This window comes from Salminus brasiliensis, chromosome 12, assembly GCF_030463535.1.
Source record: "Salminus brasiliensis chromosome 12, fSalBra1.hap2, whole genome shotgun sequence".
Classification (NCBI taxonomy): Eukaryota; Metazoa; Chordata; class Actinopteri; order Characiformes; family Bryconidae; genus Salminus; species Salminus brasiliensis.
The window spans coordinates 30495085-30522067 of NC_132889.1; the positions used below are offsets into that span (position 1 = coordinate 30495085).

The window sequence follows — 26983 nt, forward strand, 5'->3', positions numbered from 1 at the left end:
AATGGTTCTTTGAGGGGGTGCTATAGAAGAACCACTTTCGTTGTGAGCTCCCACACACCAAAAGACTGGGGTTCAATTCCTGGTCTGGGTGACTGTGCTGCGCTATACCAATAAGAGTCCTTGGGCAAGACTCCTAACACTATACTGGCTCACCTCTGTAATACAAGTAACCTTGTAAATCGCTCTGGATAAGCGCATCAGCTAAAAGCCATGCTATAAAAGAGATGTGTGAGTGTGAAGAAACGAACGTTTACATCAAGGGAAGGTTCTTCAGACCCTTAAAGGGCCTTCACACTCACACATTTCACATATTATTTAAAAATGTGCCGAAGAAAATGATATTCAGTTGTTGAGGCTCCTGTTAAATTGTTTACTGCTTGTTTTCCTGATGATGAAACATAAAAGACTTACTGTTTGACTGGAAATTAAACGAAACCAGTGATGCTCTCTGACATTTGCACAGTACTGTACACCAAGAGAAAAAAAGAGCCAGTGACTAATGAGTGCTTATTTTCTACTTAACACGGTGTTACTGGATGCTGTGGTGTAAAAGAGCACAGCTGAGTAGTCACAGTAGTGGTATTTTTATTACGCCAGTGGGATTGTTTATTGTTAAACATGGAAAGTAACGACAATGGGAGGCATTTAGTTCTGCTTTTCTGCTTTCAGGTATCCCATTTCCCATTATTGTTGCATGGGCCATTGGCAAGCTATACTACGACAATGAAAAGTAAGTGCCCTTCATACTTGAGTTCTCCTCGTTTCTAGACCTTGCTTTGTCTTTAAACACACCCACACAAACACACACACACACACATACAGAAACTCCTCTAACCAACAATAAAAGTCCAATTATCCCGCAGGCTATAAGTGGCTTGTCTATAATTACACTCCGCACATGGTATCTGGGGAGATGTATTGCTGACTGCTGTAATTCTCAAATCTTGTTAATGTCATCAACATTGTTGAGATTCAGGTCAGGCTTGGCGCACTATACTAGTCGTCTTGGGTTGTTTGTCCGTCACAGATAACATCAGACTTACATACATTGTGTGATGTACATAAAACAGAATTACAAATCACAACTGTGAATCGACTCAAATTCAACCCTGAATTAACCACTGTTGTAACTTAAAAAACAAACTACTGGATCCTTTAAAAACAAACAAAAAAAATAATTAAGTGAAGCAGGTTGGGTTCCACAGCAAATGTACACGGCCATGATACCATGGTATACTTACCAACCGTATTGCCTCTGCAACCCTGGTGAGCACACACATTCCCGGAGTGTTGGGCAGCCCTAGCAGTCGAGGGTTGGATGCCTTGCATAAGGGCATTGTAATCGTGTCCAGTCAGTTCAGGGGATCAAACCGACGACCTTTTAGTCACAAGGCCGCTTCTTCAACCTTTGGGACACAGCTGCCCTAGCTTTGATCATTTCTATGGATCTAGTAAAAGATAGCTTAAATGTTCAATTACACAATTTGGTTCATTATGTTGTTTATTATCATTTCAGATTTTTTTTTATGTCAAGAAATGGTAAAAACTGTAAAAACAGAAAACAAGACAAAATCATCAAATTGGAACCATAAAAAATCTCTTTATGAACATAAATCTGCTTAGAAACACAAATATGGTATCAATAAGCTATTGTTGAGTAACTGTGGGGTAACTTCTGAGGGTTAAAGTCTTAACCCTAACAGCTCAGCTCATGGGAAACACTGGCACTGGAACACTGACATACATCCTTCTCATGTAAATCAGACATAGAAAGTGGGTCTTGACACAGTCTCTTGAAGTAATGGCCGAAGTAGCAGCTTCCGTTTAGCTGCTGTTGGAAAGCTAAGCCAGACCACGTTAAAGAGGCACACACACTAATTTCCCACGCAGGCCCCACCAGCAAAACTCTGCTCAAGCACTTAAAACGCTTCAGTAATTCAAGCTGACAGTCAGCATGCAAGACCCTTCAAAGTTTTTACTTCCCAGAGTCTTCACTGCCAGGCAATCGTTTCATCTGTTCCACACCAGGGACACAACTCGACCCCCCACACATACACACACACACTCACACACATTGTCCAAAGGCCATCATGCACATGGATGAGTCTTGTTTCGCTTGGTACTAGATAGACCTGTGAATGTTCTTGGTACTGCTCCAAAGACAAACCCAACCAGACCAACAGTTTACTATACAAACATCCTCAGCTCCTTCTTGCTGTCTCTCTCACACACACATACACACACATCCACATAAGCTTCAGAGGCTTGATTATGCAGCCCGCTGAACAGAAACTGTAGGATTAACGAATGCGGTCGTATCTGTGCCCAGGGGACAGCTTCCTCTCTCCCTTCCTCCTCTTTGTTCTTCTGAAGTGCTTGTTTTCGTTTCTAAGGTTTCCCACATTTCAATTCATTCAGGGATTCTTGAAGGTCATCTCAGTTTCCAATAATCATTGTCTGTCCTCCTTGGATCGGGTTTGGATGAGGCCCACTCTCCCTCTCTAAATCTCTGTTGCTAGCCGGTGTTAAGCCAATCCACTCTGAGTGCCCGGAGAAATGGGGCAGGCGTCTAGCCAGGCCTAACTGAAAGCCGCTGGAGAACGAAAGACATTTTTAATTGAGTGAAGCAGGTTGGGCTCCTCAGCATCGGGCTCGGGGATGGCTCGAATGATTTTGGCTGTCACACTGGTAAAGAATTTCACTGGCTTTCTACTGTTATGTGCAACTGCAGGTGCTGGTTTGGGAAACGAGCTGGCGTCTATACCGACTACATCTACCAAGGCCCCATGATCCTCGTCCTCCTGGTGAGTCAGAGTCTCTTTTAAAGTCAGTTGGGAAACAACATTGTGTTTAATTACTTTTTTTTTTGTTGCAATTGCAGCAACCATTGTGCAACAGGACTGTAGAAAATGCCCTTTAAATAGACAAACGCAACTAGACAAACCAGGCTTAACCAGACCATAAACAAAAGAAAAACAACACATTTTGGCTTCACTAAGATCAATAAACAAATAAGTTAAAATAATCTATAAGAATGTTTTTAAATATTAGACTTTTTTTCACAGGCTAACACTCTAAATGTTGGTGTTCTGCAGTGACCTAATACTTACATGACATTTATACACTTACAGTTTGCTAGTTTAGCTGCTTTGCTAAGTCTTTACCTTGACCTTTTCATCCAGACTGTCACGTACCTTGTCGCTGGCCTGGACAACAATATTATTGGTATGGGGGATATTATGGAAAAGTTAAGCTCGTGTACCTCTTTTAGACAACCAGCAGCTGGTTTGTAACAGTGTGCGTGTTTAAGGACACTTGAGGTATATGATCGCCCACTTATGGATTTAAGACACAAAACATGCTTTTAAATTTCAAATATACACTGTATGAACGAAAGTATTGGGACACCTGTGCATTAATTGTTTCTTATGGAATCAAGGTTATTAATAAACGGGTTTATACTGTTTTGTTTTTAAGTTACTGTCCAAAAAAGGCTTTCTACTAGATTATGGAGTACTGCTTTTGATTGATTTGATTGTATTTAGCGAAAATAGCGTTTGTGAGGTCAGGTTGTTGGATGATCACCACCCCAACTCATCCCCAACACAACCCAAAAGCATTAAATGGAGCACCATCATCATTCCAGAGAACATAATTGCACTACTCCACAGCTCAATGCTTGGAGGTTTAATACCTCATTAGCCCACTCCTGGTGTTTGGCAACTCTATGGTGCCAATAGGTTGCTCTTATCTGCTCCACAGAGTCCTATTCTATTTGCAACACGTCTCTACAGTGTGTATTTACAGACTGTGTGTATTTACAACAAGCTAAGATGTGTTCAGCCTCTTTAGATTTGTACTGGAGCTACATAACTTATATTTATGGCCATGTGTATATAGCACACATAATTCATCATACAGACTTCAAAACCTGTTTACTTCTAATTCTTAAACCTGTGTGTGTGGTTCAGGGCAACGCAATAAAAAATAATATAAATTGAAAAAGATATTTGCACTTTCAGTTTATTGAGCAAATCTAGTAACTGTGTAGTTACACATTAACAATCCATGCAATAACACTGTAACCACTGTTGATGTAATTTTGTACATTTGACTGGATTGGAGTAGTTATATAAATGAATTCATATAAATAAAATTACCCTCACTCTATTACACATGTATAATCACATAAGAGAGAATATGCTGTTACAGCTATTGACATACACTTGTGTAATTAAGGCAGTTTAGCAGTTTATGTTAAACAATCCTGAAATCTGGGGAAACTACAGTCCCCATTGGACCCCCCCCCCCCCCCCCCCCCCCACACACACACACACACACACACACACTTTTTGCATCCCTGGTTTTTGACAATGTACAATATATTATTATAAACAGAATCAGCAACAGAACAAAAATAAAGTTCCATAGCTAGCTATAGTGTTTGCTCTTTTTGAACACAATAAATAATATTTTGTTATACGTTTGTGTGCTTTGTTTTAGAAATATTTGCTACATTTCTTTTAATTAAGTGTTAATTAAGTTAGCTGGACCAATCAGAGCCCTATTTCTATATATATATATATATATATATATATATATATATATATATATATATATAAGAACTGTCTTGTGCGCACCCTATGCTACCCTTTAATTTGTGAGCCTTTATTGATTCTAAGGCTTCTTGTTCAGTATTTACATGTAAAACAATGCAAATGAAATGAAGAATGGAAACCTAGACTAATCTAGTCTAGACTAATCTAGTCCCCTGCTTTCTACAATAACTAACTACATGTTTCTTCCATGCTTTCTGTTCATCCACTCCACAGATCAATTTTATTTTCCTTTTCAACATTGTGAGAATTCTGATGACAAAGCTGAGGGCCTCCACCACTTCAGAGACCATTCAGTACAGGTGAGCTCTTCACAACAGATGGTCACAATACTATATTTAAACCTGAATGGAGATGAATTGAATTTAAATGAATGCTGAAGATTTGTGATATAAGAAAAGCCACACACTGCAGATATCGTTTCCTAAATCGCAGCAAGTTAGCTGAGTCAACTTAAACTAATAAAGTCACTAATTACAGAGCGTTTTTGAGTTAACTCAACTTAGGCATATGAACTCCAATGTTTTAGTTCTAAATCTCAGTTTGGTCAACAATACATATTGAGTTGAGCCTTAAAAACATTAGCAAATGAGCTTCAGCTGAAACTGATTAAATACTGTGTGAGATGTTGAGTCTGTGGCTCCTACTATTCAAATTATTTACTGTTTATTTCCACCTGCTGGTTAGAACATTCTTTGGCTTTTGACAGTAGAGCACTGAGGTCTTGCTGCAATTTGAATGTACAATCTCCTCACACTTGAAGATCAGGCACTTAGACAGTAAAGCCACCCTAAAGCTGGAATCACCCTACATAAAATACATCACCTTTCTGTTCTTTCTTGGACACAGAAATGAACATGGCTTTACGGCTCTAAAGTGGAGCAACTGTCTAACCACCAGCCTGTCAAGATTTAGGAGATCATAAGTTTGAACCCCATGAATGCCACATGCCTCCATAGTCAGGAGTCCATATGATAGGGGATTTCTAACCTACAGTTGGGAATAGATGGTAAATACATTTAGGTGGAAGAGACACAGACTAAACATCTTACCAAATATTTAATCAGTTTCAGCTGCAGCTCATTTCCTAATGTTTTTGAGGCTCAACTTCAAATGCACTGACGACCAAACTGAGAGGCAGATCTAAAACTGTGGGTAATCAGTTACTTTAACATTTGAAGTTGACCTGCTCTTATATTTTTACAGTGCAGAGATAAGCTGAATAGAAATGAGTGCTGAAGATTTATGATTTAATTGGAAGCCACACACTACAGATATCTGTTTTTAAGGGTATCAGTGAATTGTGATCTCCTTGCTGACCCCATAGCAAAAAGTACTGTACATTTTGGTGCGTTTATGTATCTGTCACTCATTCTGTCGCGATGCCCTGCGGTTATGATTAATGCTTCTGACAGGCACATTCAGTAGCCCATGGCAGAAAAATGCATGGTGTTTAAGTTTGTCAGGGTCGTGTGGCGTTCGGCTTAATACCATTAGTGAAAAACATGACATTAATCGTTGTCAAATAACAACTGATGATCTTTTCGGGTAATTTAATTAAATCATTTGACAACTATGAGGCACAAGGCACTGTCATTTGCAGTAATTACATCTCACAGCCACATCATTTCTCTATTAATTATATTTCTTGTAATTCACTTTTGCACACATACAGTTTTGGTTTATCTGATTGTTTGTTTGTTTTCTGTCTGGCTAATTTGAATATCCAATGACGTGCTTCAGTTCCTCTAAATATTGCCGTTAACAATATATTCGAACACATGTTCTCACTCTGGGAATGTTTGCAGCATCTCAATACTAAACACAACTCCCTAAACAAAGCTTCTGAAGACTGTAGGCCCAATTCTGCCGTTATTGCTTTGTGCCTCCTGCATCTCCAAAGCTAAATGCAATTGGGGGCTCTGTGGTACAGACTTCAATATGTTCCTTGTACTACCTTCCTTTACCATCTATCCATGTCAACATGATGAAAAATATATAGAATTTGAATGCCAACACTACAACTACACCCAGTTCATCGGTTTTGGATGATTCATTTTTGACAAGGTTCTAAAAATGAACCATCTAAAAGAAAATAGAAAGGGTTTCCTTCTATTTAAGCATCCAAATGGTTCTTTGAGATGTCAGGGTTCTGTACTGAACCGCTGCCTTTAGTAAAGAACCCTTGAAGAAGGGTGAATAGTACAGGAACAGATATGCCAGAGTGAAGCAATAGATTCTGCTATGGTTTGTGGCACCTAATTCAACTCGTTTACCCATTCAGAAATCTGATAAATGCATAAAGCATATTTACTACATGCTTTATGTACATATATGCATTTACCTACCAGTCAAAAATATTTGTATGATTCATGTATTATGCAATGTATCCAAAATACAATATATATGTACAGACATTTTTATTTATGCACGTCCAAGTGTTTATAAATGGCCATATATCAGGTTTAGTCTGTGTGTTAGAACAGGGAAATCTGCAAACTGTGCTGGACTCTGGCCCCCGGTTCCCCACCCCTGCTATAAATGATCAGAAGTTGGAAAACACAACATGGGCACCTGTGTGGAATCAACAGAATAGTATAAATATCTAGCAAGAATCACATGACTCTTTACTGCAATTGATTAAACTGAGGTTCAGAAAAGGATGAACAGAACAAGAGATTGTAACTGCATCGTTCTTTCCACCTACAGAAAAGCAGTGAAGGCCACTCTGGTTCTGCTGCCACTGCTGGGCATCACCTACATGCTGTTCTTTGTGAACCCCGGAGAGGACGAGATCTCCCAGATTGTTTTTATCTATTTTAACTCTTTCCTGGAGTCCTTTCAGGTAAGCAGCATCTTGTTACAGTTCTTACAGGTGGCTTTAACACTATGTTGATGTGAGGGGGGGTCAGTCGGTTAGCATACATGGAAAGACAAAGAGCTACTTTGCTACCAGACATATATTTTAAAAATAGCTGACATTTTCACTGGTAGGATAATTCACTTTATAATTTAATCAGAGGCCATAAAAACAGATCAGAAGGTTTATTTTCAGCAAAGCAAATCACCTCCAGGATGGAAACGTCTGCATCAGTTTTACCCCCTGTGAAAGTCAGAAAGAACAAAATGAACTATTTGCAGTTGGTCTTTTGCCATCTTGGAAGCTCTGTTGTACCGTATTAATGCAAGATCTCTAGCAATGACTATGCTAATGCTTGCTAAAGTAGCAATGAAATAAGAATATATGTGTATTTACCCAGGAGACTCTATATGTATTTATTCAAAAGAATAAATATTTAACATTATTATATTTATACCATTCATATTCTATTTATATACTGTATATTATATTATATATGCAGATTTTCCTGTAGACTGAGATTTTTGCCACTGCTAGTAGACCAGTAGGACTGTATGCTTCCTTCACATTATGACCTTTGGCACACCCAAATGCAATCACTTCTTTATGCCAATCATTATCATCTGCTTTGCGACCCATTTTCCACACATCCAACGAGACATTCACTGCACTGTACCCTCTCTATGCTATCTTTATGGGTTATCTCAGAACAGCAACAAAAAGCCCTTGTCTGTTTGAGAAAGCTGCCTGAAAGAAAACCGTAAAGGGCAGACAGGTACATCCAGGGTGGGAGCTCAATTTGGAATGGCATATGACTCTAAACCTGTTCACAGTGGTTAAGAACTTTGGGAGATATATGAAAAACATGGTAATGCTTTCTTTTATGTTCTTTTCCAAAGTACTAAATAATTATTTTAGGTGATGATGAGTCTCAAATAGTCTAATTAAATTGCACTGAAATGCTCTATGTAGGTACTCGGTGGAATAATCGCCTGTGTACGTACTGTGTAATTATTTTGGGTAAAATGGCAAAAAAAAGTGACAGACATAACACTGAATGTCCAACATTTTCTAATGTTGTCGAACAAGTTGAGTTATCTTAAAAAATGGTGTTTAATCAATTACTTTATCAATTGAAACTGGCCTAAATTAATTTTTACTGTGGAAAAGAAACTACAAATAGGTAAAGGTGGTTGGTTTAATAAATTGTAAAATTCCATTAAAAATAAATATTTTGTCACTGGTAAAATGTCATTTATTTGAACTGTTTGTCACACAGCATGTTAGCTTGTTAGCTCATTGCACAATAAAGACATGTTAACATTACACCATCCTTCTTTTTCCATTTTTCTCCCCAGGGCTTTTTTGTCTCAGTGTTTTATTGCTTCCTGAACAGCGAAGTAAGTCAACTCTTTTGGTCTCTTTTCCTCTTTCACTCTGCCCTTGATTTCTTTAACCAGCATCACTCACTCAGCTCACAACAACAAGCATGTATTTTCCCTGTGTACCCTGGGGAGGACAGCACTAAAAACACACTCCAAGTCAAACCCTAAAGTGCAGCGCAAGCAGCCTCAAGTAATTTGGCCAGTGCAAGTTCCCTCTGTCTGACCTGGTCAATCAATAGGACCACATTGTATTCCTCCTCTAAAACCCCCAGCATACCCAACAGTAGTCAATGGCAATGGAGTCAATAGCTTTAAAAATGGCATGCTCATAAAATATGCATATGTCTGGTTGAGATTACACCAACAGTTCGATTCCTTTGGGGATACTTTTTGACCGCCCATGCTTTAGGACAGAGCCTAGACTCCAAATGCCCTCAAGCCTCTTTTCTCTGATCTCTAGGAGCTCTGATATCTGGTCCACACTGTTTTAAATGTGATCAAATCATCTGAGCAAAGCTAAGAGAAAGTGATGGTATGCACTTGATCCGAGGTCACCCTTAATCAGCATCAGAAATCGGAATTCAGAGGCAAAGAGAAATATCCGGTATAGCCCCTGATCTCACACTGGCAAAAGAAACAAGATGTCAGCACCAGTGACAACACCGTGTCATTCCCTCAACCTGCAAAAAACCCCAATCTGAAATACTAGTCGTCTTCACATACTCTGTCAGGCTGCAGTATGATACTACAGCTAAAGAACGACCTTGAGTCGAGCTGACAGCAAAGGAAATCTAGTCTACTTTCCACTTCAGCTGTGCCTTTATTGAAGGGCTCGTTCACACATGCAGCGCAAAGCACTAAAAGTGTAAGAAGAAACTGAGCTGGTGAGGTCAAAGTGATCAAGGGTAAACTCCTTTGTGCACTAGCCATAGGTTCAGGAGACAGGGCTAGTCTTAATTCTGAATTTGCTATTTACAGTACATATGAAAACATGACTATGATATCTCAAAATAAGCTGGCTTAAAGCTTATTACAGCTAAATCACATGTATTGACTTAGAGCCAATTTACACTGCTACACTCTGTAGCCTACACTTTATGTAACCACAGCCCCCACGCCGTAGCTTGATGCACATCTTCCCAGTAATGCCACTTACATGGCTCATGGTTTGTGCGTACTCCAATGTGAGATAAATGGCTGCACTTGATGAACCGAATCATCAAATCTACAGACATTTCCCAGTCTGTCTCTCTGTGGCCGGACAAGCACAAAAAAAAAAAATCATCCTCCCTCTGCCTCAGTCGGTTTAGTGGCCATACAGACTTTCCTTTTTTTCTGATGTCTTCTCTCGCGAGTGGTCCAGCAGAATAAGGCGCTGTCTCTATGACCAGAGGGTCGCTAGTTCAAATCTCAGGTATGATGGTAGCCATCAACAGCCGACAATTGTCCTTGCTCTCTTTCTCAAGGGTGGGTTGATAAAAGGTGATAAAAGGTGATAAAGGTGCACGTATTCGTCACTGTACAGTGTGGACTGTACAGCGAAATGTGTCCTCCGCATTTAACCCATCTGGTAGTGAACACACTCACACACACACACGTGTTAGGGGCAGTGAGTACACACACACACCCAGAGCGGTGGGCAGCCAACTCCAGCGCCCGGGGAGCAGAGAGGGTAAAGGGCCTTGCTCAAGGGCCCAACAGTGGCAGCTTGCCGAGCCCGGGAATCGAACCCACAACCCTGTTATCGATATCCCGGCGCTCTAACCGCTGAGCCACCACTGCCCCGATGCCCCTTTCTCCCCACATCACTCCAGTGCGATACTGGGCACTGGCGTCTGCTGGCGTCTGCTGGCCAAGCACTTTGGTTGCTCTGTGACTTTGCATCAAATAGATGCTCTGGCTGACTGCATGTATCTGAAAAGACCCTCCCAGTGTCAGGAGCATTGCATGTGATGGGGGAGAATATTCAGTCAGGTTATTGGCGAGTCAAATCTGCTCAGTTTCAGTCGCCATTATTTGTAATATGCCAAGAGAGTCGACACAGTGGCATTAAGAACACCCCTCACCACAGACTGGTATTTTGGCTGCAGAGTGACGCAGACGGATCTAGGCAGAAGCCATCTCTGCATTGACTCTGCATAAATCGGTCATTAGGGTGACCCTATCTTGGTTTTCAAAAAAGAGGACAATGAGGGCGTCTACTGTGGTTAGGACATTATGGATGATGGATTTTAGCTAGGGGAAGTTAACAAATAACTTAACAAGCACTGCCATTGAGTTACATGTCAGTCATCATTGATATACAGTCGCCAAGGCCTGTTTTTATAGTAGTGCATAGTAAGAGTTAGGTTGTAAGGCATAGCGTAATGAGCGTTTTTCTTTGGATCCCTTAATGTGACATTTGTTTGCTGATTGCATGGATGAAAAATTCAAAACTGTACTTCGCTTCTGTACTAAAGTATTAGTTCAATGCCAGAGATTAAACAAATGTTTAGCTACTGTAACCTTATAAACTAAGTATTAACATCTTTACAGCCCCACTGGGTTTTCATAGTACGCTTCTGGGTAAATTTAGACAAACGATTATCACCTGCAGAATTGGTGCCTGAAAAGAAAAGGTCATTTGGCTGAAACAGATGAAAGGTGCTAAAACAAGTGTCTCATGTGAGCAATGTAGCAACTTTTATGATCTTTACACGTGACCTTTGGGGCATTATAGCAGCACCTTTTATCTGTTTCAGCAACATCACCTTTTACTTGCAGGTATGAATTCTGATGAAAGGTGCTACAATGCTCCAGTAAGACTCTTCATAAGAATATGATGAAGTGTCTCACATGAGCATTATAGCACCTTTTTGACCGTTTCGGACACACAACCTTAATCCGTAATCCGGTCACAGTGCATCTTGGGAGTGTTTATGCTGTCGATGCCAGGTGTAAACAGGTCCATACAGATTGGTGGTACTTGTCTTGGGTTCAGGTTCTGCCAAAGCCATTGTAACATAGACCGGATTAAGCGTCCAGTCCACAAGCATCTGAATGACAAGCAGTCATTCAGCAGTCATTCCAAAAGCACATGAAGAATCACTCATCTGATCTTCTGATCGTCTCTCCAGTGAATCTAGTGATTCATAAAGTCTTGCTCTGTTAACAGTGGCGCTCGGCCATTTGCTCACATATCTGGCTGCTACCATTTGCTTTTGTAGAGCTGAGTCAGAAAGCTGAAATTTGGCAGCAGACAGACTATTGTCTTGGCAAGACGCACGACGGAGGTTCTGCCTATATCTCAAGTGTCTGCAAGCTTGACAGCAAAGCAGTGGCAAGAATTCCAAGTCGTGCCTGTGAGTTTGAGTGGCAGGAGAAATTTCTCTGCGGATTGTTTCAAAGACAAGGCCTCCAAGGAGGAGGCGATGAGCGGGATGAAGACAAAGGCAGGTTAATGTTCATCATGACATCCTTCGCATCGATTTGCTGGGACGAAGGCCTTTAAAGGGGCTGGCAGCTCATTGATCCAATAAAGCACCTTCACTGTGCCAGTGCCTAAAGCACACTGTGATGTTGCCTTTCAAACACGTTTAAACCCGACTGTACGCACATCCACTTAAACAAACACGCCCCAGATTGTAACGGCTATAGATTATGCTGTCAGGAGCGCGCCGGTTTCTGTGCTAACTCCTTGCTAAATATCCAAAGACGTCCTGCTGAATTTGCTGGCCTTTCTGCATGTGACAGCGGTATAGATGACGAAATGTTAACCATTTGACTTGACATATTAGATCAGCTCACAGCAAAAGCTGGCCTTTTTTCTGCTTATCTAGGACCAGCCCCGTGTCGCAAAGCGTAACGCTAAGCCTTAAAAGAAAAATGACCAAACCAAAGTAAAAGGGCATGGTCTACCAAAAGAATTGGATCGTGTCCATCTGCTTGCCAACATATCTGTCAACCATCTCTTCACCATGGAGAACAGGCTTTACAGATAGGTGTATTCTCCATTACGACCTCAGCCGCTGAGGACGCGTTTAAAGGTCACATGGAAATTGAGCTGCCGTTTTCCTTCACACCCCATAGGAAACTAATGTAATCCAAAAAAAGCATACCCTGAAATATAATTAGTACTCTTTCTTCCCCTTCTTTTCTGGCCTCCAATGACTTTTAGATATTAATATGGATATACTGAATGAATGATGTATGAAGGAAATGTTTCTGGCACAGGCCTTAGCTAACCTAATTTATCATGTTAGCACATGTTCTTTTGGCAAAAGGACACAAACATAGTACAGTGTTCATGATGGATCCTCTTCTGTTGTAGTCATAGCTGTCTTAAAATGAGGTTCAAGCCCCAGTCATATACTGCTGTAAATCCATATATCAAAAGAAAATAGCTATATTGCAAAGGATCAGTGTTAAAAACTGATTTTGGTTCCATAATTACATTTTATAAGATGTTCTTCTGCATAAGATTATTGTATAATCTTCAACATTTCACTGGTTTGAGGTATTATTGCTACTTTTATTTCAATTTAAAGTAGTAATTATGTAGTAATGTAATTTTAATTACTGTATTATCAGAATTGAGAATGTCTTTAAGGCTACATAAAGCCAGGCATCTGTCCTATTAAATTCTTAAAATACACATATCAGCCATAACCATAGCACAACTGACAAGTGAAGTAAAAAAACATTGATCATCTTTATCTACAGTGGTATCTGTCAAGGGATAGGATATATTTGGCAGCAAGTAAACAGCCGTTCTTGAAGGTGATGATGTGTTAAAAGCAGGAAAAATGGGCAAGCAAAAGGATTTGAGCCACTTTGACAACAGCCAAATTGTGATGGCTGGTCAGAGCATCTCCAAAACATCAGGCAGGTGTTTTCTGGAATGCTTTCTTCAGTACTTTTCAAAAGTGCTTCGAGAAAGACCAACCAGTGAACTGGCGACAGGGCCATGAACACTTAACACTGCTGCGATTCATGGAGGCCCCACCTCACAGCTTAGATGAATTATGGTCTGCTGCTAACATCTTGGTCTTAAGTCCATGTGTCATGTGGTCAAATCTGTTGTAGTAACACTAGGGGGACTTGTGTCTATAGATCTTGAGTTGTTATGGTTCTATAGAGAACTACTGCCTTTACCCTGGAAGAACCCACCCTTTCTAAAGGTCTAATGATTTAAAATCCTGTCTAGTTTGTTAATCTCTAAATAGAAATCAGATTCTATTGTTAATAACCAAGATTTTCTGGCTTGTTAAGATTACATTTGTTTGCAGGGCAATGGCCTGTTTACATCTTGCATCAATATGCATTTTCAGTGATCAGACCACTCTCATGTTTCACTTGATTGCATGAAAAGCCCAGTGTAAACACACTCCAACCACATTTGGAGATGGTTAAATGATCTTGACCACATTCAAAACAAGTGTAAGTGGGATGCATTTTTCTATATCTGCACACAGTCATGCAGATGATTAGTCTGTTTTAAATGGTCAAGGGTGACTTCAAACCATAGGGGCTGAAAATGGTCCATTGGAAGAGAACCATGTAGGTCAGGGTAGGGTGATCCTGGTCTTAGTGATCTACCTCTCAGCAGACTTAAGCTCCAGCCCTAATTTAACATGCCTGATCCATGTAACGACCTGCAGGAGCATCTGTTCATACATCTAAATCTCCAAGGCGGTGGATCTTTTTAAGCAGGAAAGTAAAATTGGTTCTGAACGCAGTGGGGATCCATTTTATTTTTTATATTTTATTTTATTCGCTATATGTTCAAATGTTTATGGACACCCCTTTTAATGAATGTATTCAACTACTTTAAGCTGTAAATAAGTTCTGACAATAGAATAGGGATCTCTGGAGCAGATGAACATGAAGGTACCAACTGAACTGTGTTCTCTGGAATGACGGTGCTCCATCCAATACGATTGGGATGAGTTGGGGAGTTGAAGATGAGCCTGAGTGGTGATTGCTCTTGTCGCTAAATGCAATCAAATTCTTACAGCAATGTTCTTCCAAGATCTAGCACAAAGCCTTCTTCCCTGGACAGCTGAAATAGTTACTGTAACAAAAGCAGGATAAACCCTGTTTTATTACCCTTGATTTAGGAAGAAACGATGAATGAGCATGTGTCCCAATATTTTTGTCCACACAGTGTAGATACAATCCAGACCCTAAACTGCTTAATCAGGCTCTTAACAGCTCAATCATGAATGAACCATGTAGACATATTAACAGCTGATAAACAAGGAGGTCAAACAAGCACAAGGTACACTCTGATGCTGTAAATGGAGGACTTAATAATAAAGGAACATAATAATTCAAATTAGAATTATAATAATAATAATTAGAATTAGACTTTAGGATTTACTCCCAAATAAATCTGAACAATAAAACAAGAATGAATAAAATAAACCTTTAAATGTCCTCTTAATAATAGGGGCAGATTTTAGCATAGGACCAAAAATGATTGCTTCATAATCCACCCACGGATGATATCCACCCTTCCAAAGCTAAACTCTCATTAGTGCTGTTTGTACACTTGGCCTACATAACTAAACCTCTCTGTTTCTCTGTTATGTTAAGTGGTTGTAAGAAGCACACTATATATTCCCATGCTGTTACAATTAGCCTGTGTTTTAGTATGTAAGTCATGTCTTGGCTCTTCTGGGAAGTAAAAGTTCCAGGACTGTGCAGATGTGAATACCCCCAAACCCCTGAAACACCAAGGCTTGTGTAGCACTGAGACCTCAAAGTGTCTGCCTGCCGCTCTGAGCTGGAGGGATTCTGTGAAATTCTCCTGCCTTTGTTTTTTACATCCCAAGCCTAAAGAAGAAAAAACTCAGTGTGGCCTGGGGCTGGCTAACTGGTCTCAGAGTTCTGAAAAGCTTGTGTTTGATATTTGGCAGAAAGTGGTGGACTCTGTAATGTCCTGCCTATGGACAAGAAGTTATGAAAGAAGGCACATTGGAACGAAAGCTAAAAATCCAAAACACATTTCAAGAATTTCACAAGTATCTCCAACTCTCCAAATCTCCAACCTCTTCTGTTTCTTACGGATATGGAACTCAATTCAGTTTTCTTTTGCTGCAGTTTGTCTTTCCAGACCTTTTTTTGTGTCCTCTTTTGATTGTGTGGGTTCATTCTTTAATATTCCAACCATGTTCCACAATTTCCCCAAAAAGGATTAAAAATACAAATACTGTGAGGTGAATGAGGAAAAACATGGTGGTTATAGATATTAATTATGCATTCCTTAAAATGATACCAATATTAAAACCCTGATTATCATCTGATACCGACACAGATATGTTGGATATATTTGTCAAATATCTTCATTCAATCAAAACAGTGCTGACCAGCCTTTAATCATGTCACAGTACTGATTCACCTGTGCATTTTCAACATATCACAAGTTCGTAATCAAAGGCATGTTGCAACCCCAATTTCTAGCAGAATGATCACACTACCAGTGTTTTGTCCATATCATGCAGCTCCACATCAGATTTCAATACTTTTGCTAATCATGCTCAGTAGTACTACTGTAGCACTGAGGCTGACAGCAGATTCATCATTATCTCCCCAGGTACGCTCAGCAGTCCGGAAGCGCTGGCACCGCTGGCAGGACAAGCACTCCATTCGAGCGCGGGTGGCCCGGGCCATGTCCATCCCCACCTCTCCCACTCGGGTCAGCTTCCACAGCATCAAGCAGTCGTCTGCCGTCTGATCTCAACTGATCTCAACCACCAAAAACCTTTACTTTTACTACACACCCCCAACCTCCCCCCTACCCTTGCTAACTACAGCTAACCCTCCACTCCCTCAAGCAAACCCAGGGAACAGCTGCGGTCCAAACAGGGTACGAGGCCTTTCAACTGAGCAACGCCTCTACAAACTGGGGGGAGGGCACAGTGTACACAGAGTTAAAGGCTCAACCTAGCGGGACGGTGGCGAGACTGGAGAGAAGAGGAAGCGAGCGTGGAGCGGAGCCACTCTCTGATCACTGCGAGAGGGCCGGACTCAATCATACTGTGCAGAATAAAGGACGGAGATGCCTGGCTCCAAGAGAAACACTATGATGGAGACTATCAGGTAGAAATGATCAAAGTTTAATTTCATTTTCTTTTTCCCTGGTGGGCTCTCCCAGTGCGCGTGTGATTTTCTCAGCGGGAGGCTTTTCGCTGCTGGCCCGGGCTTCGCTGGCAGACCTGTTGGATCAGGATAATGGAGAGCGGGAGCTTTGAGGAGAAATGTGTCAAATTACTGCAGGTTTCAAATCAAATCATTTCACCAACGTGGACGGTTGCTCTCTCATCAAACTGCACACACGTGTGGCCAGCAATGGAAGACTCTTGCTGATGTCCATCTGGGATAAATCTTTCACTGTTACTGCAGCACTTCTCAAGTAGAGTGTCACCATGGGTATATATATACAGCCCAATGGCTGTTTAGCTGGCTGTCTTTCAAATATGAAACTACTGCAGCTTAAACTACTGGCCATTAGTATACGGACTGATTTCATGTCTGTAGACATCCACCATGTCATTCCCTTTGCTACACTGTAAGCAATTTAAAATCAGGCCAATTTAACATGCTAAAGTAACTGCTTACAGACTCAACCTAGCTACTTAGTCTGCATCTCAGTTTGGTCAACAATACATTTTAAGTTGTTGTTGGGAAGTCCGTCTTATTCCTGTGATTCCTGGCCATGGAGAGCTGTAGTGTTGATGGGATTGAAACTTATGATCTTATGTCTCATGATAAGCAGGCAGTTAGGCAGTTGCACCACTCCAGAGCTGTGAAACCATGTACCATCACCTGCTGCTCATCAAGTGTGAGGAGATCATAAGTTTAAATCCCAGCAATGGCTTAGCTCTTAGTTATCAAAAGCCTCCCAATCCTAAAACAGCATGTGATAGAGGAAGTTCTAACCGGCAGATGGAAATAAACAGTAAACAAATTAAAGAAGAGGAACAGAGCCTAAATGTAAACAAGTTAAGTTTAGATTTTTTAGTTAGTCATTAGAGATATTGGAAGTGTGTTAAGCCACCACACTAGTTTGTCCTCAAAGTGCCCAAGTCTGAATGTTTATACAATTCAATTAGGGAATTCAGAAAGAGATCAGCTGAGGCAGCTCTAACAACACTGTAGCACACAGACTGTCATATTGTTTGTGAGCTTCTTAATTCATGAGTATTCATAAAAGGGTTATTTGAGGTTTTCACAGAAGACCAACAGTATAATCTTCATATAACAAAGCTTGAATTAAATATTTCCACCAATTAAAAAATCTGCATAATTGAGTCATTGAGGTGTAAACAAAGTCATTCAGAGTGATGAAATATTTTATTGTAGAGAATGTTATCAAGTAGGATTTCCCTGCAGTGGTGGTACGGGGCTGCAGTGTCTATGCCATCTATATTAACTGCATGTACTATCCAAAACAATCATACCAACAGTTTGAGGACTATTTTGTCTTACAGTGTCATGCATGTACATCTCCACGATGAATAGAACAATCTATATACATTTTAGGCCAAAAACGTCTCTCAAAACCACACAATTTTGTCTAATACAATATTACAAATAAGAAAAAGGTGCTTCAGATGGTTCTTCAGAGAGTGACGCCATAAAACAACTCCTTTTGGTTTCATAAAGAATAGGCATGTTTGTAATAGACCTGTGAAAAACCTGTGTAAAAACCTGTAAATTGGTGAACCTTTTTATGAGGTGAAGGTTCTTAAGACCTTCAAAAGGTTCTTTACCCTCACACTTCTCTATTATAAACATGGTTCTTCTTTAAGGAACCAACACAGCTCAAGAAAACCCTTTGAAGCACCTTTATTTTTAAGGCTATTTTTTTTTATCAGAAATCACTGTGAACAGCTGAGCAAATGTAGAGTCAAAAGTCTTGCACAATGACTCTTATTGGTGTAGCATTATGTGGTGGGCTTGCCTAGCCAGGAACTCAAACCCTAGTCTGCCACAGGGAGGACAGTGTTGTTATCCACTACACTAACCAACCACCCAATATACAACCTCTCTGAATGGCTTTGTTTACATCTTAATTCATACAGAAATGTAGAGAAAATGTTTGACTGATGTTTCAGTGACTGTCAACAGTTATTTTGCACCATTCCCCACCATTGTGTCTACAAACATGTAATCAGTCCTTTCACTCACATCTCTCTTGTTACACTTGAGGTGTTCCCATCCATACATACATAACCATTTCAGACATCGTGTTTTATCATCAACCTAATCATACCGCTGCATAATCGATAAAGCTAAGCTGATCTCAAGATCCAAAGCACTTTTAGAGACTCGACATATTCCAGCTCTGCTTGTAGGAATAGGCAAAGAGTATATAATGCTACGGAAGCACTAAACAGAGGAAATTGCCGTCTGTGTTTTTCAAACTGTGAAATGTAGGCCTTTCCGGCATATCGTCTTTCCAAACTAGCTCCATCCAACTCTTTTCTCTGTTATCCAGGCCAGCCCTGGGACTTCACACGCTCTTTGAGCACCCCAGGGGAACGAGAGCAGAGAGAAGCTTGAACATCAATGAAGTGCTTTCCCACCTGGTTAGCTGAAGGTTTCTAAGGCACATCCAAAAAAGGAAAGAGAAGCTAAGAGAAGGAGCGCTAACGAAATAAAAAGCTTATTATATGACAAAAAAGTGAAGGATCCAATTGCAGAGCCTTTGTAAGAAGCTCAGACACACAGGTGACTGAATGTATTCTGTTAGCATCCATCTCCCTGTTTAGCTGCACTTTAATGATACCAATTCATGGAATTACCAGCGCACTAACAAGATGAACGCAGGAAAAGCCACCTCTCGAAACAAGGCTAGGCTAGGACAGGGCAAGATAGATGTGAAGACAGGGCTTCTCCAAAAACAATTGAAACCACACAGCAGTGAGAGCAGTGGGCAGTTTTGCTTTGAATTTAAGTAGACCCTCTCTCACAGTGTAACAGCCTTAACACCGTATCATTGTGTACAGAAACTGAAACACATTTTGACATTTATCACACTGGCTACTTGTGCAGGCACATAGCACAAGTGTCAATTACTGTGGATTGGAGAGCAGTTTTCGTGTTCATTGTGGATAGTGTCATCTTCTACAGTGTTTTTGTATTCTTATTATTAATATTTTGATAAAATACAGTGGTTAAAACCAGAAGAAAGATCCATAAAATGGCTCTGGGCTGCCGTTGCCTGTCTACTGAGATCTAGGACCAGTTTTGCCTTCCTAACCCATACTAATCATAAACCATTGAGAGAACGGTACAGGTAAACGTGAAGGCAAAGGTAAATGGCTTTCACAGCCTAGGCTGCATCACAGATTAAAAAAAAGGTCACACTCTTGAAAATAAAGGTGCTTCAAATGGTTTTATTAAGCCATGCCATAGAAGAACTACTTTTGGATTCATAACAAAGTGTGTTTGTAGGGATGTGTAAAAAATCACTTGATTTAAATGTTTTTCTTTTTTACAAATTTAAAGATTGGACACTGGGGATCCTCTGAGTGGCTCATGGGTCTAATGCGCTACCACTATGGCGCGCTTTGCCATCAGCAGCCCGAGTCTAAAAGAGAGCACAATTGGCCATGCTCTCTCTTCTGGTGGCTCTTAAGTGATGTTAGCCGGCACAGGCATCTGTTAGCTGGTGCGGCAGAGCTGGGGACTCAGCACTATCGGAAGAGACGTGTTTAGTTCTTACTCATTTTATGTCAAGAGCATTGCAAAAGTGTTAGGTGGAAGTACATATGAATGGGTTAACTGGCAGTATCAAAGTGGGAGAAAAATGGTAAATGGTTCTTCACACTTACACATCTCTATTACAATTGTTGGGCCTTATACATTTTCCAAGTTTCTGACATTCACCAGTGTTTTTTGGGGATTTGTTCAGTTTACAAGGACAATGGAATCCATCATTATAAAAGCAGAGCTGTGAACAATTCTGCACTTTAAAGACACATCATGAATTGGACATAGACTTTCTGTTAGGACTTTTTTTTTAAACAAATTTAAGAAAATTCTTAGGAACATACTGGTGAATGAGAAAAGTGGTTCCTCTGTGGCATCACTCAGCAAGCCATTTGAAGCACCTTTATTGTTAAGAGTGCACTGAAGTAGGCTTACTTTGCTGTGAATGTGCAATCAATCATTAGTTCAATGTGTTACAAATGAATGTATTACATATACAAATAGTTAAGCAGTGCTTGAGTAGCATATCTGTGTAACTCGTCTGTGAACAAATAGAATATTAGAATAAGTCACTTATGTCCCGCTGTGACATCAAACCTATCAATGATAATAAATGAAGCAAATGAAGGATCTGCTGCTACTGATGAAACCCTTGCTAGGATTATGCTTTGCGCAGAAAGACCAACATCCAGTCCTGGCCCTGAAGACCCACCAACCTGGAGAGTCCAGATCCAGCACACCTGGTTCTAATATTTAGATGCCCTTTAGAAGGCCTTTATTACTTGGATCTGGTGTGTTGGATTAATGTTGGAGCTAAACTCAGCAGAGATCTTTCAGTAGCTCTCTTAGACTCTTAGATTTAGGATTATGTACGTTTGGTCTATCCTGTCCACAGTGCAAAGAAATAGCATCTTCTCTGACACACCTGCCTCTGAATGGAAAAAATACAGTGATGTTCTTTCGACGCTTTCGTGGCCACTGTCCCGTGTCATTGGCATATAGTTCACTGACAGCCAGCCCAGTATTTTGACACACATTGCATGCATTCCTTACTTTCCAGAGGGGAATAAAGAGTTGCTTTTTGACAGATCAGGGTAGGAGGAACTGAAAAGAGCAGAATCATTCCATCAAACAGTGTTCAAACTGGCATTGTGAAGCTGGGAGAAGTTTTCCACTTGAACAAATATGTTGCAAGGAATTGGAACTGACGGGGCCGTACTCTAAACACGATATCCACAGCACAATCTCTTCCCACAAAAGCCGGGCTTCCCCAGGAGCACTGTGAAATGGTAGTGAGAGTTCTTTCTACACCGTTTCAAATGGTTGTAAAGATGGACCTCCGGTGCTCTAGGTAAACAAGCCCCAGGCTGGGGCTACAAAAGTTTGTTGCAAAATAGGCATCCCCCTTTAAAGAAATCACACTACATACAGGAATCTGCTTGGAATGAGTTGAGATGACGTTTGGGGGACCAACGCAACTAGTCGAAATGCAAAACCTGAGCCAAAGACTACCCATTGCTGACAACTCAGAACTTCAGTTAACTCCAGTAACTGTGCAGTCAGCCCAACGCCACTGAAGATAAAGAGCAGTGCTAATCAGATACTGCCTCAGGACAGATAGCTGTGTCTCTATTCTTCTTTAAGCATCTCAGCATTCTTTAGATTACGGTATAGTGCTGTGGATTCAGCTAGGCCCTTGAATAGCCTGACAGAATATAGCAACTTGCCTTGCTCACTGTATAATCTGGTTAAGTAGAGTCATTTTAGGCTGGGTTCATACTGGGCACATACTGCCTCCTCATGATGTGAGTGACATGGATAAGATAACAAAAAAGTCCCTTCTGCTCATGTTTACAAGTCAGGGTGTTCACACAGGCTGCATTAACGGGTTGGAACTAGTGTGTACTAGATGCATCCCATAAACGACTAGAGAGTCTCTCGTATCTAGAAAGTAGTCACGGCTAATCACAACAAATACTAGTTAACTAATATTGGTTTTCCATCCACCTCTTACATGCTAGTTATGAAACTGTCCATTAAGAAAATTCTAAATAAATTCTATAATTTATAAAGATACATTTTAGATACATTCTAAAATAAACTAAAAATATGAAAATATCTAAATATTGCAAAAACTTTATTGTATCACAGTTAGTTTCAACCTCACAATGTGATTGGCTGAGAGGCATTTGATGAGTATATATCGCACAATAATGGCACTCTGAACGCATCTCTGTAAATATTAGTCCGCCTTGCTCAAGCAATGAGCATGGCCACAGTGACTCCGTGACGTTACATGCATATCTCCATACCCTCTACAGCTGTCTCTATAGCAAGTCTACTATATGGCATAATCATATAATGTTATTGTCAGAAATTTGCAAACAGAAACTATTAATTAGCATTTGTCAACATGTTCTTCTCTTTTTCTTGACTTAAATGGTAGAGCTACAGATTTGAGATGATTACTTAATCAGCAAGGGTAAACATGCTGATTTGCTATCAAATTTGCTTTTGATTTTGAATCAAAGTTCAATTCATTTATTATTCATTCATTTATAACTGAATTATTCAATTCAGTTCAACTTATTAGACCATTTATCCATTTAATCAAAGCATATCTGTACGTAATGAATGTCTAATGAATATCTAAATGCCTGCAAGCTGTACCATCACTGTATCACTCACACCATGCAGAGGTGCTATGTGCGTATCTGCCTTTAGTGGTAGTTAGATTTGCCTTCTACATTCATTTTATACAATGTTTTGTTTTACATTTTATAATCTGCCATTTAGAGTCACAAACACAACACTCTGTGTGATTGTGTCTTTGGTTTTTATATAAAAGCAAAGCATTTTATTGGCATTTAAAGTTAATCGCCTTTCCACTGAAGCTGCATCCGCCGAAGGACGGGAATGCAGTCACAGCAAATTTGTTTTAATGTGTCTGTTTGGGCCCTTTTATTATCTCCGAAATGGCTTGTCAAAATCTGACCCAAATTCCTGGCGAAATGTATATTTTTCTTGGGAATTCATGGGTAAAACAGAATCTTCATGTTTATTGGCTGGCTCTAAATTAATCCAATTTTTTTTTCCAATTGGAAAGGAAACCTCATCATGCACGGCTGTGTCAGTGGAGAGTTCCGTCGAGTCTCATGTACAGATGGATAAAAGATTGAGAAAACATGAGTGGGGAAAGCTGGAGATACTTGAGCTATTGTTGGTGTGTCAAATGGAACTGTTTGCCAGCAAATGTGAAAGCTGCTAGAGGGCATGTGAGGAGGGTTTGATTCAGCATCATGAGCTGGAAGCCTCACAAAGCAGCGCTCTCATCTCTTTCTCTCTCTCTCTCTCTCTCTCTTTTTCTCTTTCTCTCTCTCCTCGATTCAGTTCATCAGACTTTGTTGTTTATTTATAGCACTTTAATGGAAAACGGTTCAGATGGCCACGGCGTTGTAAAGAAATGGCAGGAAGCCAACAATTAAAAGGCTGTACGGCCTTTATCAAAGACATTAACCTTCTGAAAGTCTAAATTAGATATTAGTGTGACTATATATCACTTGTTACCAGGAGCCGAGTAGCCCTGTTGATATTCCTGCTCTTACTGATACCAAAGTTTTCTCATGACCACATAAAGCTAAGTATTTAAGAGATAAAAAACAGCACTGTTTAATCAAAGGAGTGTGCCAATATTTGTTGGTAGAAGAGCGATTCTCAGGATTTGGTGCCCTTTAAGTCCCTAAGACATATGGTTAATAGGCATAATACAGGAAGATGAGAAAATTATGCACCTAACAACTGGAGTGACACATAAGGCCCAGCCCACTCTCTTCCCCTATACCCCAATCACCCACTATCCAGGAACCTCCCTTCCTATGATGCTGTGGTCATTTATGATCCGATCAGCAATACTTTCACCTATCCTTACACGTTTAACTACACAATCATAAGAAGACCCTACACCTAACAGCTAAAGTTGCTGAGGCTGTTTATGATCCGATCAGAAACGCTTCTATTGGGACAAGAAAAATGACAAGATCCTACAGCTAAGGTTTACATAACCTTCCCCTCCCCCACACACTAATCACCCACTAGCTGTAGTTCAATTAAAGCTTGTGTTCCCGATGAATTTGGTACTGATTGACATCTTATATGAGTAGACTGATAAAATTACCTAAAAATGGTATTTTTTAGTTTACATTATAATACATTTCTATATATTTTTTTCTAGTTTCTATTTTTTTTTGTTGTCCCTCAGTCCCCTTTTCAGCTCCATGACACTGTCATTTCCCCTGTACAAAATAATGGTTTGATCTTTCTGTCCTTATTTTAAGAAAGCGACATCATCAATATATTTTCACCCACATACTTCAAATAGAGGTCAATGTTTTCCTACTTGGCCATATATTAAAACATGTTTCCTGTCAGATCAGGCTTGTCAAGCTCAGTGTTTCAACCCTGTTCCTACATCAAATCATCTTGTAGAATAGTGTACGCTAGCATAAAAAGACTTTCAGACATTTAGCATAAGCCTGTCACATACAACCCTATCCCATTTTTTGTAATGTGACAGGGATGAATGGTTAAGTGATTGTCACTTGTTCGTCTTCACAAAGGGCACCCATTCCTGAGAATCAAATCCAACGATGTCAAATCTCTATGCCTACTGTGAAGGTGTGAAATCTGCTGTGTGAGTTATGTCTCAACCAGGTTTCATCCAAGTACTTTTTTGGTAAGTGGGTCAGGCAGCCACCAAGCGCTAGCAGCAGACAGCCATTATTCCAAAGAACAGTGCTGTCGTCAATGCTCTCAAACATCTACAATAAACCTATATACAACGCGCTCAAAGCTCTTAGAGAGACTATCCCAACGATTGCTCATTTGCTTCACACAGAGAGAAGAGGAGGGAGTGAAAGCAGTGGTCCTAACATTCAGATAGGCGCCTCCAGCTAAATATTAACACTTGACCATGTTCTAGCTGACAACACAAAGATGCCAAGTATATGCATATGATCCGTAGTTCAGTAGAACTCCCGTTTATGCTAGGGTCAGTGTCTGTATCAGATTTGTTAGCCGTAGTTCTGTAGGCTGTATGTCAAGGTTTGGCAAAACTACATCAGTTTCTTTCTAATAAGCGTAACGCTCGTCATCGTAGAGTCATGTCAGTAAGGTTCACTTACGAGGTGCGATTATGAGCCTGTCCTCACTTCCACCATTATTTCCATTAAAAAAAAAACAACAACTAATGCAAAGCTGCTGCTGTCTTCACTGTTTCATTCTTTCGGTTTTGCTTCTTGTGTCTCCAGCAGACATGAGAACATACAAGTCCCTGGCCAATTTCAGTCATTGCAGCTGTATCTACGATGTCCAAATGTGTTTTTATTTTTTGTTTGTTTTGTGTTCGTCCATATTGTGAAGGTGTACATAGAAAAATATTTATTTAAATGTTTATGGCACAGAAAATATATATTTATCACATTATTTAAAGAAAAAAAGAGAGTTCTGAGGCACACAGGCACACAAGTGTCAGAACTCACAGTATAGCAAACTGAGGTCCAAAGTGTGTGGATTCAGATTCAGATATGGACAAACAGATGAGAAACGTGTCATTTGTTTCTAATTCTGTGGTTCTGTACAAAAGCCTCGCCATCATTTCACCTTCTGCAGTGCTTAAGGAACATTCTGTTTATTGCATTTGTTTACCTGTTCCATCTGTTCCAGCAGTTTGATGTTTGACAGGATTGAGGACCTGTATATAATTTGTACAAAATCCAAATCCTTGAAGGCCTCAAGACATATGATGTAGTGCTTATCGAGTTGTGCATTAAATCTTGATTTTTTATCTCCTCTGACTAGTGTGGTGTGTTGCCGCTGAAATAGCTCCATATAAAACAGTATAACTCCCATATAACAGAGCATAACTTCATAAAATATACATAATTCCATATAATACAGCATAACTCTATATAACAGACATAACTCATTATAGACACAATTCCACATAACAGAGCATCACTCCATATAATAGACATAACTCCATATAAAAGAGCATAACTCCATATAATAGACATAACTCCATAGAACATAGCATAACTCCATATAATAGAGCATAACTCAATATAATACAGCATAACACCATATAACAGAGCATAACTCCATATAACAGAACATAACTCCATATAACAGAGCATAGCTCCATATAATAGACATAACTCCATATAACAGAGCAAAACTCATTATAGACACAACTCCATATAACAGAGCATAACTCCATATAACAGAACATAACTCCACATAATAGACACAACTCCATATAACAGAGCATAACTCCACATAACAGAGCATAACTCCATATAACAGAACATAACTCCACATAATAGACACAACTCCATATAACAGAGCATAACTCCATATAACAGAAC

General features: G+C 40.0%; 1 protein-coding gene across 1 annotated transcript in view; it reads left to right on the forward strand.

Annotated features, from left to right (window-relative positions):
• Positions 1-26405, forward strand: part of crhr1 (corticotropin releasing hormone receptor 1) — a 178728-nt gene extending 152323 nt beyond the window's left edge. The window contains exons 9-14 of the mRNA XM_072692993.1: positions 670-730; positions 2732-2804; positions 4833-4918; positions 7326-7461; positions 8835-8876; positions 16438-26405. Of these exons, the coding sequence (XP_072549094.1) occupies positions 670-730; positions 2732-2804; positions 4833-4918; positions 7326-7461; positions 8835-8876; positions 16438-16578 (539 nt within the window). The 3' untranslated portion in view covers positions 16579-26405. The remainder of the gene's footprint in view (positions 1-669; positions 731-2731; positions 2805-4832; positions 4919-7325; positions 7462-8834; positions 8877-16437) is intronic.
• The last annotated feature ends 578 nt before the right edge of the window (positions 26406-26983 follow it).